Source organism: Desmodus rotundus, chromosome 1 (genome assembly GCF_022682495.2).
Source record: "Desmodus rotundus isolate HL8 chromosome 1, HLdesRot8A.1, whole genome shotgun sequence".
Classification (NCBI taxonomy): domain Eukaryota; kingdom Metazoa; phylum Chordata; class Mammalia; order Chiroptera; family Phyllostomidae; genus Desmodus; species Desmodus rotundus.
The window spans coordinates 121,722,339-121,739,053 of NC_071387.1; the positions used below are offsets into that span (position 1 = coordinate 121,722,339).

General features: G+C 52.8%; 2 protein-coding genes across 2 annotated transcripts; both read left to right on the forward strand.

The window, feature by feature from the left end:
* Positions 1-2,238: 2,238 nt before the first annotated feature.
* FBXO24 (F-box protein 24) lies at positions 2,239-9,641 on the forward strand. Its single transcript, XM_053930525.1, has 10 exons — positions 2,239-2,325; positions 2,592-2,690; positions 2,790-2,973; positions 3,941-4,179; positions 4,376-4,610; positions 5,240-5,398; positions 5,673-5,794; positions 6,050-6,181; positions 8,517-8,687; positions 9,011-9,641. The coding sequence occupies exons 1-10, from the start codon at positions 2,254-2,256 to the stop codon at positions 9,365-9,367; spliced, it is 1,770 nt and encodes a 589-aa protein (XP_053786500.1). The 5' UTR covers positions 2,239-2,253; the 3' UTR covers positions 9,368-9,641.
* A 980-nt stretch (positions 9,642-10,621) lies between these two features.
* On the forward strand, positions 10,622-15,759 carry PCOLCE (procollagen C-endopeptidase enhancer). Its single transcript, XM_024571593.4, has 9 exons — positions 10,622-10,843; positions 11,700-11,808; positions 12,244-12,502; positions 13,352-13,476; positions 13,991-14,127; positions 14,463-14,734; positions 14,983-15,060; positions 15,196-15,366; positions 15,509-15,759. Exons 1-9 carry the CDS (start codon positions 10,749-10,751, stop codon positions 15,673-15,675), a joined length of 1,413 nt encoding a protein of 470 aa, XP_024427361.1. The 5' UTR covers positions 10,622-10,748; the 3' UTR covers positions 15,676-15,759.
* The last annotated feature ends 956 nt before the right edge of the window (positions 15,760-16,715 follow it).

Here is a 16,715-nt window from a genome sequence, read left to right on the forward strand (position 1 = left end):
CTTCGCCAAGGAGGAGGTGCGTGAGCTACAACTTTGAGACTAGTGTGAGCGCTGCGCACGTTTGGGTTGGAGCATTGCAGGGGTGTAGTGTGTGCGAAGTGTATGTTTTAAGGAGCGAGCCAGCTTTGAGGGCATGAGGTAGACCGAAGAGTGTTGGGCAACACCGAGACCAGTACACCAGGGGTCGTTCCGTGGAGGCCATTCCGACTGCGGAGGCTGGGGCTGGGGCTGAGTGTGTGCGATGGTCTGTGTAGACTGGGCAGGCGGCTTCCCAGAGCCTAAGATGATCGGCTCAACTTTTGGAGGGAGGGTTCCAGGAGCCCGCAAAAACCTCAAGAGCTGCCACCCGGACTACCAGCCCAGCCAGAGGAGCGCGCCGGGGCAGGAATTGTGTTGACAAGACTGGGGGGTTAGTCTAGAAGGGACCGTCTCTCATCTAGAAGTCCTCTATTTTACAAATGTGGAAACTGAGGCGGAGGGAATTGGATGAGTTGGCAGGAGTAAACATCAAGGTGCTGACCGGTTGCACTAGAGCCCGGGCTTCCCACTGCATCGGCTCTTACGGAGAGCTTTTTCTGTTCTCCCACTCTGCCTCCTGGGGTGAAATGGAGTGAATAAAGAGGACCCAGAAATGAGAGGGAGCTGACTATGCTTTTTCTGTCTGCAGAGAGATCTAACATCCTTTTAGATGTCCTAAGGACTTAAAGTAGTCCACCTTAGTATGTTAGTAGTTGTCTAACCACTCATAAATCACATCTCAGATACCGACATTCCTAAAGATTTATTGCATTATTAAAATTTCATCCTAGCCCTGGCTGGCGTGGCTCAGTGGACTGAGTGCCACCCTACGAACCGAAAGGTCGCCGGTTTGATTCCCAGTCAGGGCACAGGCCTGGGTTGCAGGCCAGGTGCCCAGTTGGGGGCATGTGAGAGGTAACTGATTGATGTATCTCTCACACACCGATGTTTCTTTCCCTCTCTCTAAAAATAAATAAATAAAATATTAAAAAATTTCACCCTAGGTAACCCAAACCAGCTGTTTACTAGTCACAGTGAATAAGAGAGTTTGATTGGATGGGTCTGTTAGCCAGTAAACCAAGTCTGGGATGCTATGCAGCTCAGCTGGCTGACCTGGACTGGATTCCTTTGAGCCCTTGGAAGAGCCAGCTACTCCTTGGATTTATTGGTGCAGATCTGCCCCTATCTGGACAGACACAACCCCACCTCCTGTTTCTCCTCATAAATATCACTCTCCCTCTTCCCCCTCCCCCCCATACACATAAGACTGTGTTTTAGATTCTGGGAGATATGCTAAGCTTTCAGAATAAATCTAGCCCTTCCATCATAGTAGATTGCCTTTCATACATGCAGTGATGTTACTGACCCAGGAAAGCAGTGTGCTTTTGGGTGTATTTTTTTAGGATTTTGTTTATTTTTAGAGAGAAGGGAAGGGGAGGGAGAAAGAGAGGGGGAGAAACATCAATGTGTGGTTGCCTCTCATGCGTCCCTTACTGAGGACCTTGCCTGCAACTCAGGCATGTGCCCTGACTGGGAACCGAACTGGTAACCCTTTGGTTCACAGGCCCATGCCCAATCCACTGAGGTACACCAGCCATGGCTTGGGTGTATTTTTCATAAGACTGTAAAGAGTTTGTGCTGAATTGTCCCTACATTAACTAGTTGCATGCTTTTGTGAGACAGATGATCATTGGCAGGGCCGCTATCCATCTCACCTGTCAAACTGAAGTGATACTTTTTTTTTTTTTGAGTTTATACTCTTGAGCTACAAATCCCCCGGAGGCTCTGGCCTGCTGAGATATGAAGAATTTAGCAGCGTTTCTGTACGGAGTTAGTGCTAAAAGGGCTTCAAGTGGAAAAACCTCCTACTACTCCCTGAAAGTAAAGGCCCCATCGACCAGGAGTTCACACTGTATTTCTCCCAAAAAATGCATATGCTAAGCCACTGGGGGGTGGGGGGGTGGGGGGGATAGAGCTGAGCCAGAACTGAGGAGCTATATAGGAGAAAATCTCCAGCAAGGTTGGGGAAAATAGGTCACAGTGGCTAGGCAGTGAGGTCACAGAGGTTTGTCTGCCCCAGACTCCATGGGGGAGGGCCTAGGAGGCAGAGGGGCCCCAGAGGTCCCCAAGCCCAGGCAGGGGACATGGTGTGGGAAAGGCAGCAGGGACTGGGCCCAAGATGGGTGCCAAGGGGCTCGGAGAGATGAGGACAGGAGCAGGGAGGGGGCAGTCAGGATGGTGAGGAGAAGCCTGAGACAGAAGCTGCAAAAATTCGCAGGGCTGTGCGGATGGGAGGAGAGGCTCAGGGTGAGGGGTGGAGGCCAGGCAAGGGAAGGGCAAGAGGATAGCAAGATATCTGGGGAAGGATTACTTGGAGAAGTTGGACCAAGGAACAAGGTAGACAGGGAGGGGTGACCCATGGACCTAGAGAGAAAGATGGGAGGATTTGACAGCACTAAGCTGGGAGACAGAGCTATGAGCCTCCAGGATAGTAGTTAATGAAAGACAGACTGAGAGGAGGAAGAAAAAGAGATGATTCTCATCGAACCCCTGGCTCCTTTCTTCTCGGGTAGGTGAAGCGGAGCTGCCCTTCATGTGGCCCAGAGCCTGGGGGTGAAGAGAAGAAGGGGAGAGGGAACCCTATTTCTGTTCAGTTGTTCCCCCCAGAGCTGGTGAGTCCTTGGGGTGGGGGAAATATTAAGAACAAAGGACTAGGGGCCAGACCACTGAGGGGTCCCCAGTGACCCCCCCCATCCCTCCTCCCCCCACAGGTGGAACACATCATCTCATTTCTTCCAGTAAGAGATGTAGTCGCCCTAGGCCAGACCTGCCACTACTTCCACGAAGTGTGCGATGCTGAGGGCGTATGGAGACGCATCTGTCGCAGGCTCAGCCCTCGCCTCCGAGAGCAGGGTTCTGGGGTCCGGCCTTGGAAGAGAGCTGCCATTCTTAACTGTACAGCTTCTCCAAAACCTCCAGTTCTCTTTGCGTCTGTCCTACCTTATTCTGGGGCCCCTCCTGTTCCATAAAGTTGCCTGATGACCTCAGCATTCCCAGCCAACCTTCCAGGGCCCCTTTCTCTGGAAGAAACTTACTAGATTAAGACATGCCATTGAGTAATTCAAGTCTCTAGAGCCACCTTCTGATGGCTCTAGATGTCCCACCCAGAGCCCTCATTACTAGCCTCCCTGCCAGGTCTCCTTCCATATTCAAACTGTCTCCCAAATTTTACCCTAAAGACATCTTCCACTCCCCAAACCTCAGATTTGCCCCTCCTGTAAACCAGGATTTCTCAACATTGTCACTACTGAAATTTTGGACCAAATAATTCTTTAAAGTGGGGGGCTGTGCATTATAGGATGTTTAGCAGTGTTCTTGGGCTCTACCCTCAGCACCTCCCTCAGTTATGACAACCAATGTCCCCTGACGGATAAAATCTCCCCCAGATTGAAAAATGTGCTGTAAACTCTCCTCCCTTCCTAGGGAGCTCCTACCTTCTCATTTCATCTCACATACGGATTAAAGGAGATCCACATAGCAGACCAGAATTGGGGGTGAAGGGGGATTGCTGGTCTTTCTGAGCATTCCTTTTCACTCCTCTCTCTTCTTCACTCTTCTACTTCTTTTCTATATATTACTATATTTCCCTTAATGTCTCTGATGCAAGTTTGAACCAAAGAAGTGCTCAATTTAGGAGCATTTTTATGGCCCTGGGCTAAGGTGGGCCAGAAACATTCAGGAATAATAGAGAATGTCCTCTAAGTTTTCCATATGTCCTTTGGAAGGGGTCTGTTTCCCAGTCCTGGGGGCGGAGAGGAGCTAAATACCAGGGTGTCTAAGAAATCTTGTTTGCCCAAGCTCTGATTCATCTCCCTTATGTCATCCCAACCCCTTGAACTCTTCATATCCTTCCTGTCTCCAGACACAAAAGGCCTGTATTTCCAGGCATTTGGGGGCCGACGCCGCTGTCTCAACAAGAGTGTAGCCCCTCTGCTAGCCCATGGCTACCGCCGCTTCTTGCCCACCAAGGACCACGTCTTCATTCTTGACTATGCGGGGACTCTCTTCTTCCTCAAAAATGCCTTGGTCTCCTCCACGCTTGGTCAGATCCAGTGGAAGCGTGCCTGCCGCTATGTTGTGCTGTGTCGAGGAGCCAAGGATGTGAGTAACAGATCTCTGCAGCTAAGAACCCACTCAACCTCCGGGGACCCAGTGCCCGCCCCAAATTGCCTTCCCATAACCAGAACCGGAAAGCAAGTCCCCGTTTCCCAGCTCTGTACCCAAGTGTCTCATCTCCCACCCCAGCCTCATCCCACTCCAAGCCTTAGATCCCAGACACCTTTGTCTTTTCCTACAGTTTGCCTCAGATCCAAGATGTGATACAGTTTACCGTAAATACCTCTATGTACTGGCTACTCGGGAGCAGCTGGAAGCGGTGGGCACAACCGGCAGCCAGGCCTGTGACTGTGTCGAGGTCTACCTGCAGTCCAGTGGGCAGCGGGTCTTCAAGATGACCTTCCACCACTCCATGAGCTTTAAACAGATTGTGCTCGTTGGTCAGGAGACTCAGCGGGCTCTACTGCTCCTCACAGGTATGGCTTCAAGCAGTGGTTTGCAAATCATTTTTTGCAAATTGTTGTCTGCAGATTCTTCAGGACCCACTGCAGGGGTCCCGAAGTAGGGGAGCAGGGAGGCCTCTCACGCAGGGTCCTGCAGGCCATCTCAAACCAAATAGCTCTGCATGTGTCTGTTCCTAGTCTCAGATTATGCGTATTTCATATGAGTAAAGGGCCCTGCTTCAAATTCTAATCTCCCCAACCTCCATGCCAGGCATCTCATACCCCAAACTGACCCCTTATTTTCTCAATGTTTCCTGTACTTGACCACACTCTCAAGCCTGAGACCTTCTGGACTTCTTAATGCTTAATGCAGGCCTCTGAATCCCCAGACATAATTCCCAACATTCAGACTGGATTCTGCCCAATCTAGTAGGTGTTCTCTCCACTGAAGGACTACCTGATTTATTTTGGGTGGTAAGGGGCTGGAATATGGGAAACCTGAGGTCACACTTTCCCTATTTCATCCCTACCCTTTTGCTACCAACCCCCCTCTAGGGCAGTAAACATCTCATACTGTGTGGCTTAGGGGAGTCTCTTGGAAAGTTAATGTGGATATTGGAGGGTCCCTTCCTGCATGTAATCATCTGTTCCCCACCCCCCAGAGGAAGGAAAGATCTACTCTCTGGTAGTGAATGAAACTCAGCTGGACCAACCACGCTCCTACACAGTACAGCTGGCCCTGAGGAAGGTGTCCCGTTGCCTGCCTCACCTGCGTGTGGCCTGCATGGCTTCCAACCAGAGCAGTACTCTTTACATTACTGGTAAGAACCACCTCCCTTCTGCTCCAGACCCCAACCTTGGACAGGTCTTCCAGATACAGACACCACCCCCCCAATCCCTATTCCAGCTCTGGGGTGGACACCTAGGGTATCCTAGTAAAAAGATGCTGTTTAGATTCCCAGACATCATAGCTGGTGTGTTGTCAGTGGGTGTGAGACTCCTTGGATCTTGTAGTTTTCATCCAACATGAGGCCTTACCCTAGGAAATGGGTGCCCAAAGCTGCTGAGCTGAGGACACCCAACCCCACCCCCCAGACCAGGGGGGAGTATATTTTGAGGTGCATACCCCAGGGGTGTATCGTGATCTCTTTGGGACTCTTCAAGCCTTTGACCCCCTGGACCAGCAGATGCCACTTGCTCTCTCACTGCCTGCCAAGGTAGGATCCTGGGGGGATGGGGCAGAACAAAATTGGAGGGGCTTTAGGGGTCAAAAGGTTCTGAGGGTCTGAAATGTGAGCAGGAATCAAATGATTGATCAGGGAGGGACAGGGGGCCCAGAGAGAGGGGTGACATAGAGGGCAAGGCCAAAAGAGATCATCCAGGGTTAGCAGGCTAGTAGTTGGGAGGTTTTAGGGTTCAGAGTTCTTCTGGAGGGAACTGAATGCCCGTCTCTTCTCTCTCTTACCCCCTAGGTCCTATTCTGTGCTCTTGGCTACAATCACCTTGGTTTGGTGGATGAATTTGGCCGAATCTTTATGCAGGGAAATAACAGATATGGGCAGCTGGGAACAGGGGACAAAATGGACCGAGGGGAACCCACACAGGTGAGACTGTTTCCCAGCAATTTTCATCCTGATCCCCTTCCTCCAATTTCCTGACCCTTTCCTCTCCACTTTTCCAATTTCCATAGAATCCACTTCCTACTCCCTAGGAGGTTAAGCTAAACAGTATTTTCGTGTCTTCACCCAGGGTTGACACTAGGAGGTTTGTTCTGTGCAGTGCATGCTATAAGTGCAATAGGAATTTAGTGAAGCAGGAAGAATAGGTGGCCTGCAGTAGCAAGAAGAGGTGAGACGTAAGCTGCGCCTAGTGGGTTAGATAGGATTCAGGTGGGGATAGGGAGAGGCATCTGTGTCATGGGGACTAGGACAAAGCTTGCACATGTCTGGGATGGTGAAAAGACTGGCCTGATCAGAGGAAAGAGAGCATTTTGTAAATAGGTAGTATGAGGTGGTGTAGGTGGGTGTGAGCTTGGAGAAGTACAGACATGGCAAAGAGTCATTTGGGGTTCTGGAGCAGGAGAGGGCAACCCACAAAGATGACTGAGAACAGGCCAACTGGCTGGAGTGCACAGGAGGCTGTGAATGAGAAGCCCCTGGAGGCTGTTGAGTAGCAGCAGCACTGGAAACAAGGGCCCGGGACTGGTACAGTGGCAGCGGGAATGGAAAGAAATGGATATGTGAGAAGTTTTGAAAGAAAAGGAACAGGCCCTGGAAACTGATTAGATGTGAGCAAAGGGGTGTAGGACAAAGGTGGCTCTGACAATAGTTCCCTTGAAGAAAGATGGTATCAGCAGCAAATGTGTGAGTTAGCGACTCTGCTTTGAGGAAAGAGCTTGAATATGGGACATTTTTGCAGAGAGAGTAGAACAGTAAAGTGGGAATATCTCACTGGCAATTTGGTCCCAAGTTGGAACAAGGTTGAAATGACAAAAGCAGAGATGGAGGAGCAAACCTGGGTAGGAGCCGCCATCGTAGGCAGAGGGAATGGAAAAGTTGTCACTGGCACAGGAGGCGCGCTCTCAAATGCCACGTCCTAGAAGTTGCAAACAGGAGGAAGTGATGAATGGTGACAGTGATAATGTAGGAATATACTTTTCTGACATGGAAAATTGATCATGCCATATTTTTAGATGAAAAATATGTGTGAAATGGTTTACATAGTATGATCTCATTTTTGTTTTAAGAGACAACTTCCAATTGACCTTTGAATAATACAGGGGTTAGAGACACCAGCCCATCACATAGTCAAAAATCCATGTATAACTTAAGTTGGCCCTCCACATATTTGGATTTCCAACCATGGATTAAAAATACAAAAATACTAAAAATTAGACCCTCAAACAACAGAGGTTTGACCTGCAGAGGCCCTCTTACACACAGATTTTTAAAATCCACATATAAATGGACCTGAGCTTTAAATCTGGGTGTGAGTGGACCTGTGCAGTTCACGCCTGTGTTCATTGGCCAGCTGTACACATGTGTATAGACAGCACTGAAAAAGAATATCCAGCAAGATGCTAATAGTGGGTGGTGGGATTTCCCGTGATTTTTCAATTAATTTTTGCTTGCCAATATCTTATGTTTCTATAATGACTGTGAATTATTTATCTATATCTTCAAAATTAAAGCACTCATAGTGTCAGGAGAAAACATTCAGGAGAGGCCCTGGGATTTGGCTGTTGGGAGGTGCAGTGCATTTGGAGAACGTGTCAGTAAGCACAGTAGGGAGAAAAGCCGGATCACGGGAAGGCTCAGGAAAGGCTGTGTGGAGAGCAAGAATGTGGTCAGTCTCAGACGGGTCATGTAACCAGTTCTTCTGCCTAAAAAACAGAATCAGAAGGAAATGTGTTTTCAAAATAGGGTGGCCTATTTTTCAAAATAGGATAATATGAACAACTGAAAATGATAGAGAGGGAAGTCCTTCCTGGAGGTTAACCTGGAATTGCAAAGGAGAGATTGTGTCTTTAAGCCTGGGGAAGGGGAAGTGTATTCCTCAACCTGAGGCTGGAGGGCAGGATGAGAGGCTGGGCTGGCTGAGGCCTGTGGTATGAGAATGAGAGAAGACTACAGGCCCTGGCCTCAGGCAAATAACCTTTTTTCTGGGAAGCAAAGATGAGGAACCAACAAAAGTGCTAGACCCTATGTGGTGAGACTGTTTGGGGCTGCAAGAGAGCCACTGAGATTGCAAGAGAGCCACTGAGATTGCTGCGGTCTTCACTCAGCAGGGCAGACCATCTGGGGAAGGTGTGCTGGGTGCTATTTCTTCCTCTCCCAGTTTCCCTAGATTCTGCCCTGAGCCTTCCTGTCACCCTTCTCTGACCCGGGCCCCCAGTGCTCTGATGCTCCCCCCTTAGGAGCCCTGGCCCTGTGTCCTCAGGTGCTTTATCTGCAACACCCCATTGCCCTGTGGTGTGGCCTCAACCACTCCTTGGTGCTGAGCCAGGGCTCGGACTTCAGCAAGGAGCTGCTGGGCTGTGGCTGTGGGGCTGGAGGCCGCCTCCCCGGATGGCCTAAGGGGAGTGCCTCCTTCGTCAAACTCCATGTGAAGGTCAGAGTGAGCAGGATTAGGTGATCGGGCAACCAGAGAGGGCAGGTAGTCCACAGGATTGTAGCTGGGACTCCTTCAGGGACCCTGGGGCCCCATTTCCCCAGCACCACCCACCTACCTTTTCTGCCCGGCACCATGGCTCCTGGCTCTTTTCCTTAGCAGATCCTGCTTGCCCTCGCTGACCTCATATAACCTTGGGGCTCAGCCAGCCAGCTTACTCACTGGCTCAGGGCTGGTCTGAGGGGGAGGGATGCAACAGCTGAGGCTTGGTGGGAACCCCTCAGTAAAGGCCCCAGTCAATCACACCCCTTCTTTCCTCCCAGGTCCCTTTGTGTGCCTGCTCCCTCTGCTCCACCAGAGAGTGTCTCTACATGCTGTCCAGCCATGACATTGAACACCATCCTGCCTATCGAGACCTGCCAGCCAGCAAAGTGGTGGGGACCCCTGAGCCCAACCCACGGGCTGGAGTACTCCAGGACCCTGGGGGGACAGCCTGGGCCTGTAAGGAGTACCTCAACCAGATCCACAGTTGTTCCACATTGCAGGACCGCATGGCAAAGATGAAGCAGATCGTGGGCTGGATGCCTTTAATGGCTGCACAGAAGGATTTCTTTTGGGAAGCCCTGGACTTGCTACAGAACGCTGCTGGAGGGGTTGGCCAAGGCCCCCCCAACCCCTGAGAGTTGAGCACTCCTCCTAGTCTCTCCCCTGGAGGGATAGTCTGGCTATGGGCCAACTGCTAAGGAGAGATGGAGTGGTAGCAAGGAACACTGTGCCCGGGGAGGGGAGCACAGTGGGGTCGGGGCTGCTGGGCATACCAGGGTGGGGAGGGAACTGTTTTGTAAAATGTTCAGGGGGCTGCCCAGGAAGGGGCCCCCAGCCTCACTATCATGGACAAGAGATTTGATGGACAAGTAGAATAAAAGGCTGAAATAAGGCCCAGTTTGGAACCCTGGGGCCTGGGAGGACAATGGGGCAGGGGTGGGGTACCCGATGCCTGGCTCAGAGGGTGAGGGAGGGCAGGAGCATGGACAGGGGTAGGCAGAGCAGAAGCTGCTCAAGCTTCCAGGCCCTGCAGAGCTGACAGCACCTTTGTCCTTCAGTTTGCTTCCCCGGCCCCCCCCCCCCCCCCCCCCCGGGTCTGCTCTCAAGGCCCGACCCAGTCTTCCTGACTGGAAATCCTAGCCCCACCTTCTGGAACAACTCAGTCAACACGTGCTACTGAGTGCCCCCACTTGGGTCCTCTTATTCTCCTCCAGAGGAAGCCACGTCTGACTTCAGAAAGTGTTCTCTCCATTTTCCTTCATCCCTGTGAAGTCAATCCATCCTTTCTGCTTTCTGTTTACCATCCAGGTCTGGTCTCACATGTCCTTTTCCCCTACTTTATACTCCATCCTCCTCTTCCTCCTGAAGGAAGACACTTGCTTTCCCTACATGCCATGCCTCCCCGCCCCACTCCTGTACCTACAGATATTTGGGAGAAAATGGATGAGCAGAGTTCTTTTCTCCTTGGCCTAGTCTGGACTGGGGGTAGAGAGAAAGCCGGAAATTTGGAGTGGAAAATAAGTTGGAGCAGGTGGTGGTCAGCAAGGGGGTGAATGCTTACAGTCTGGGAGCCCAGGAAAGGACTTCCTCTGGATGCTAAGGAAGCAGCAATAGAGAGGATCATGAGCGGACTGGAGAGTCCTCAGGAAGGACTAGACACTGTGTTCACAGGATGCTTGGGCACTGGACAGAGAGAGCTTCCAGATGGCATCACTTGATGCCTAGATTATGGCTGAGGGCCTGATGCTCCTTCCGTCCTTCATTGCTCCACCCACTACTTAGGTCTGTATTTATGTGTCCTGTACCTAGAGAGGCCCCTGGACTCACCACTGTCCCGGCTGTACTCTCCCTGTCCCGCCTTCCCCACCGCCCTCCCCACTGGCCAGTCCCCACGCCCACACACCCGAGGCTGCCTCATCTGGCACCGATTATCCCTGCTGCTGCCGCTGCTGCCGCTGCTGCTACTAAACTCAGCTGCTGCCTCTATCTTGAGGACCCCAGCGCCTCCCCCCAGCCATGCTGCCTGCTGCCACAGCCTCCCTCTTGGGGCCCCTCCTCACTGCATGGGCCCTGCTGCCTTTCGCCCAGGGCCAGACCCCGAACTACACCAGGTAGGTCTCTTGGCCCCTTCCAGTTAGAGTTTCAAAAGCCATTTTCTGAGGGGTTATGCCTGTGGATCTCGTGGATTCTTTTGCTGACACAACACTCCCAAGATCTCCCACAGCACCTACCCTTCTCTGGCCCCCAAGTCTGTCCTCCCTGCTGCAAGACCTCTGTGTCTTGCAGGACACCACTGCTCCCCACTTCTTCAACCTCTGTCCTCTGCCCTCTAAGTCTCCCCATTAACCCAGACCCTTCCTTCCCCACCCCCATGGAACCTGAGAGAGAGCCAAGACCTGAACTTGCCTGGTAGCTGGACACCTGGATTCCAGGAAGGAATTAGAGATTATGAGAGAAAGCAGGGGCAGCAAGTGGGAGACTTGGGAGTCAGACAGTCAAGTAGTTGGCTGGAACAGGAGCAGAGCAAAGGTTGGGAGCTCAGGGAGCCTGATCTCCAGGTTCAATTTCAGGGCCATCGCTGCTGCTTCTCAACACTCCACCCCCTCCCCCGCACAGCCTCGTGGCTGTGTCTACATCTGGAAGTAGTTAGGCAGCTGCTGTGGACTGCTTGGCAGTGTGAGGAGGGAGGATGAGGAAGTGGGGCTGAGGAGGATTCCGGGAATTCCTGTCGGGGTTGGGGGCTGGGACTGGGGGTTGGAGGTATAGCCAAGTTGCTGGCCCCACTATTTCCTGATCTACTGTAGTGTTTCCCACCCCAATTCTATCTTGGCTGCCTGAGGCCATCCCAGATTCCTCGGGCCTTTCTCCCTCATCCCCCAGGCTTCCCTCCGTGGCCTCCCCATCCTCATTACCCTATCCCAGTCTGTTCACTGCTTCCTCACCTATGACCCCTCTCGTGTCCTCCAGACCTGTGTTCCTGTGCGGAGGGGATGTGACTGGGGAGTCAGGTTACGTGGCAAGTGAGAGTTTTCCCAACCACTACCCCCCCAGTAAGGAGTGCATCTGGACAATAACGGTGAGAAGGCCCCTCTGGTCACTACCCCTTGTCCAAGTCTCCAAGGCCTGAATTCAGGCAGCCAAATACCTTCCCCCAGCACCCCCAGTTCTCCCTGGGGGAGTCCAAGATCCCTCCCCTCTGGTCACTGATGGCATCAGTGTCCTCCACAATACGTGGCAAGTGTCCTCACTCTTAACCTTTAATTCAAAACCTGCTACTCCAATCCCAACGTCATTCCTGCCCACTGCAATCTTCCACGGACCTCAAGTCTTGTCCTCTGCCCAAGCTACAAGCCTGATGCAGAGTCCAGGCCCTCTGCTCTGCACCCTGATGGGGTCCCTTTATGCTCAGACCCAAGTTTCTCTAGGAAATGCTTGGGGAAAGGGAAGTACCCTCTGCCTGAGTTGTTTATGACCTGACTTTGTGGGTCCCCACCGCTGTCTCTGCAATCAGGTCCCTGAAGGCCAGACTGTGTCCCTCTCCTTCCGAGTTTTTGACCTGGAACTACACCCTGCCTGCCGTTATGATGCTCTGGAGGTCTTCGCTGGGTCTGGAACTTCAGGCCAGCGACTTGGACGCTTCTGCGGGACCTTCCGGCCAGCGCCCATAGTCGCCCCTGGCAACCAGGTGACCCTGAAGATGACAGCAGATGAGGGCACTGGAGGTCGAGGCTTCCTGCTCTGGTACAGCGGGCGGGCCACCTCGGGCACTGGTGAGACCTCCCTCACCTTCGCCTTCCCCCTCGCCTGGCCCCACCCCAACACATGCCCTGCCCCCAGCCTTAACCTCCCAGGTCCCCATTGCCTCCCTTTCCCTTTTGCCTCACTAACTGCCCCTCCAGTCCCTCCTCCCCGTCTTCTCTCCCCTCTCCTGCTCCCACCCACCCCCTCTTCCAGGCCCCACCCCAGGCGCAAGGCGGAAATGGGTCACCGACCCGCGGGTGGAATGGGCGGCCTGGGGTTACTGGGACGGTGAGTAACTGCCTGCCCCCGTCCGCAATCGGGCTCCCTCTGACAGGCGTAAGGGGTACCCCCGGGAAGGGGGACAAGGTTCCTCCGACCCGGAGTTCCCTTCACCCAGCCCGGGGCTCCCGATTGCGGTCCCATCACCCTCTCCTGACGGCAGAAGTCTCCCCTAAAATGTTTAAGGCAAGGACCTCCCAAAGGGGCCTAGGAGGTTATGCCCCAATTTGAGGGACCCTCACAGCATGGGGACTCTCCAGTCTGCAAAGGGGACTTCTCTGCCTGGCGGGGGAGATGGGATCTACTAGGGGAAGAGGAACGGTGTGGCAGCGGGTCAGGGGGAGGGTCAAGAAGGGGCGTGTCTAGCCAATTCCTCCTCCCCCTTCCACAGCCAGCCTGGGCGCCAGGAGGTGCGAGACTTCCCTGAGCCTTGCTCCTCCTCTGCTAACCTACCCACCTCTTTCCTTACCCTCTTCTCGCCCCCTCATCCTGAGACCCCGACATCGACCTTCCTGCACGAGCTCCCAGTCTAGAGCTCTTCTCAAGCTGACCGAGGGTCTCCACTGCCCCCCACCCCTACTCCTCTCTCCCATCCCCAGAGCACCAATTTTGCGGGGGGCGGATGGAGAAGGCCCAGGGAACCCTGACCACACCCAACTGGCCCGAGTCTGATTACCCTCCGGGCATCAGCTGTTCCTGGCACATTATCGCACCCCCAAACCAGGTACCGCGCCCCCAAACCAGGTGCCGACCCTCCCTGCCCGAGCTGCTCTCGGGGACCTGAGCGGCATCCTCCAGCATGCAACTAGCAAGAACATCTGCTATGTCCTAAGCACTGAGCTTAGCTGGTGGGGGGGGGGGGGGAACACACCCACGACGTGCTTGCATGCAAACAAAAAATGTAAAATTACACTTGTAACCAGCGACGTATCTAATGCTGATAAACTGTGGTGGTTTGTGTGGGGGGCAGGGGAGGAGAAGGAGGAGAAGGAGGTGGAAGAGGCAGATTCTTGGTCTATTCTTTGAGAATGAGCCAGGACTTGACCTTGCCCACTATGGCAAGGGACATCACTGCAGGGTTCTGGTGTATGCGGTCCTCCAAGTTGCTGTGATATAAATGCATTAAGAGGGAGGTGCGAAGGGATGTGAGAGGAGGCTGCTGCGAGCATCCCTAAGTGGGTAGTAGGTGGAGGAGGTGAGAAGTACAGAGCAGCCTCTGTCCTCTGCCCTGCCATCAGGTGATTTCGCTGACCTTTGGAAAGTTCGACGTGGAGCCGGACACCTACTGCCGCTATGACTCAGTCAGCGTGTTCAATGGAGCAGTGAGCGATGACGCCAAGAGGCTGGGGAAGTTCTGCGGAGACACAGCCCCTGGGTGAGGGTGGGGGGGACCTGGGCGGGTGTTTGGGCCTGGTGTCTCCACCCCCCCAGGTGCCGGAGCCCAACCCTGCTGCTGTTGGGAGGGGTGGGGCTTAGCTGAAGAGGCAGAATCTGAACCCGCCAGCCCCAAACCAGTGGGTGGAGCAGGTAGGGTACCAGGCTCCCACTAGGCCTGTGGTTCGTGGATACTGAGACGAGTGGAGCCTTTGACTACGAAGTCAGGAATCTAAAGCAGCGAACCAGGGAACAGAGGTTAAAACGCCACTGGCCTGGGTAGAGGCCAGGTGCAGGCCCTTGACGCGTCCCCCAATGCCCCACCGCTGCCCGCAGTCCCATCTCCTCCGAAGGGAATGAGCTCCTCGTCCACTTCGTCTCGGACCTCAGCGTCACAGCCGATGGCTTCTCAGCCTCCTATAGGACTTTGCCACGGGGCGCCGCAAAAGAAGGGCTGGCCCGGAACCCAGGGGAGGACGCCCGGCCAAGTCCCCCACTCCTTGGCCCGGGCCCCAAGCCGGGAGCTGAGCCCAAAGTCAAGCCAGAACTCCCACCTGCGGAGAAACCAAAAGCCTCGCCTAAGGCTGAGGCAACCCCCGTGGGCTCTGGTGAGTGTGGGAAGGGGAAGGAAGGGGACACAGACTGAGGAAGGTGTATCAAAGAGTCCCTTCATGGACGCATTCATTCATTCGTACAACACTCACTGGTGTCAGCTGTGCTAATAATGGGTGCTGGGACCCAAAGCTGAACAGAACTCTGAACAAATTCAAATCAATGAGGCTGTTATAGGGAAAGTAGTCCTTCCTACTTGCTGGGTAGGTAACCCTCCACAAACAATGCCACCTCCCACTCCTAGATACACCCGGTGTCACCTGCCCAAAGCAGTGCCGGCGGACAGGCACCTTGCAGAGCAACTTCTGTATCAGCAACCTGGGTAAGAAGTCTCATTCACATGCTCTGCTCTTCTAGCTCCTCTAATTTCCCTTCCAGTCCCCAAAGTGCCCCTCCTCTGGTTCCAGCCCTTCCCTTGCCTCCTGACTCCTGACCTCTCGCCCTCACTCTCCCACAGTGGTGACCGGAACAGTCAAGTCCATAGTTCGGGGCCCAGGGGAAGGCCTCACTGTCACTGTCAGTCTCATTGGTGCTTACAAAACCGGGGGCCTGGACCTGCCCTCTGCACCCACAGACACCTCCTTGAAGTTTTATGTGCCCTGCAAGCAGTGTCCCCCCATGAAGAAAGGTAATAGGGATGTGGGGTAGAGGGGAGGGCTGCTTGGCCTCATGGAAGTGATAAGGTGGTAAAATCTGAGGGGCTTGGATGAGAATGTACATCTACAAGGTATATGACATGATCCCTCAATCCCTCTTTCCCCTCCCCCCAGGAGCCAGTTATCTGCTGATGGGCCAGGTAGAAGAGAACAGAGGTCCCGTCCTCCCTCCAGATAGCTTCGTGGTTCTCTACCGGCCCAACCAGGACCAGATCCTCACCAACCTCAGCAAGAGGAGGTGCCCCTCCCAGCCTGTTCGGGCTGCTAGGTCCCAGGCCTGAAACCCAGGCCAGCCTCGGACCTTGGCTCTAGGGACCCATTTTTTATCCAAATAAATGTTCCTTTACTGAGGAAGGGGTCACATACCCATTTCTATGGTTTTGGTGCCCATCTTGGGGATTTATATTCATTCATTCATTAAACTTGACAGACATTTACTATATAGAATCATCTTTTAAGAGCCTAAGTTGGATCTTGTCACCCCTTTGCTCAAAACTCCCCCACAGGCAAACACACACACAATGGCAACCATTAGAGATGAGGGATATGTGAATGAGCTTGAGTGTAGTGATCTTTTCACAATGTATACAAACCATCAGGTTGTAGACCTTAAATATACGCAAGTTCTATGTTAAAGATATCTCAAAGCTGTTAAAAAAGAAACTTTATAGAAGCACTCTCCTATAGTTTTCCATCAGTCTCAGAATAAAATCCAAAGTCCTACTGTGGGCTCGAAGGCTCTAGATGATCAGCATCCTTCATCTCCCCTCCTCTCACCTCCCATGAGACCACTATTCCAGTCACACTGGCTCCTTGACCATTTCTGGCACACTGGCTTTCGCCTGTGCTCTTCCCCCTATTTGGAATTCTGTTGCATAGAGAGCTCACGGCTCAATTCCTAACTTCAGCTCAAAGTTCATTCTAGTCATTTGTTCATTCCAAATCGCATGTGCTGTTTTAGGCACCAAAAGTACAACAAAAATAAATGGAGCGGAGATAAACAGTAAAATAGACATAAGGACAAGTAACTCTATGAAGGCTATGAAGAAAACAAAAGCATGATTAGGAGGGCAGACGAGGCAAATTCTCCATTTGACAGGGTGCACAGGGAGGGCTTTGATAAGATCGACCTGGTTTTTGCTCCACTGCTAACCAATTGTGTGGCCTGGGGGTAGACCATACACCTGGCTGAAGTTTCGTTGTCTGTAAGAGTTGAAGACTTGGAGTGATTATTTAAGTGGTAGGGTTGGTCAATCTTAATTCCCTGTGCAAATGTGAGTGATTTCAGAATGCCACGCAGGAAGGAGAGAATCAGGAGAGA

Coding starts and splice junctions, on each gene's coding strand:
- FBXO24 (XM_053930525.1), top strand. CDS start 2,254: ATGGTGAGGAGAAGCCTGAGACAGAAGCTGCAAAAATTCGCAGGGCTG. Junction 4,611..5,239: donor GGCTCTACTGCTCCTCACAG/GTATGGCTTCAA, acceptor CCCACCCCCCAG/AGGAAGGAAAGATCTACTCT. Junction 5,399..5,672: donor CAGTACTCTTTACATTACTG/GTAAGAACCACC, acceptor CCCACCCCCCAG/ACCAGGGGGGAGTATATTTT.
- PCOLCE (XM_024571593.4), top strand. CDS start 10,749: ATGCTGCCTGCTGCCACAGCCTCCCTCTTGGGGCCCCTCCTCACTGCA. Junction 14,128..14,462: donor TGCGGAGACACAGCCCCTGG/GTGAGGGTGGGG, acceptor CGCTGCCCGCAG/TCCCATCTCCTCCGAAGGGA. Junction 15,367..15,508: donor GTGTCCCCCCATGAAGAAAG/GTAATAGGGATG, acceptor CCCTCCCCCCAG/GAGCCAGTTATCTGCTGATG.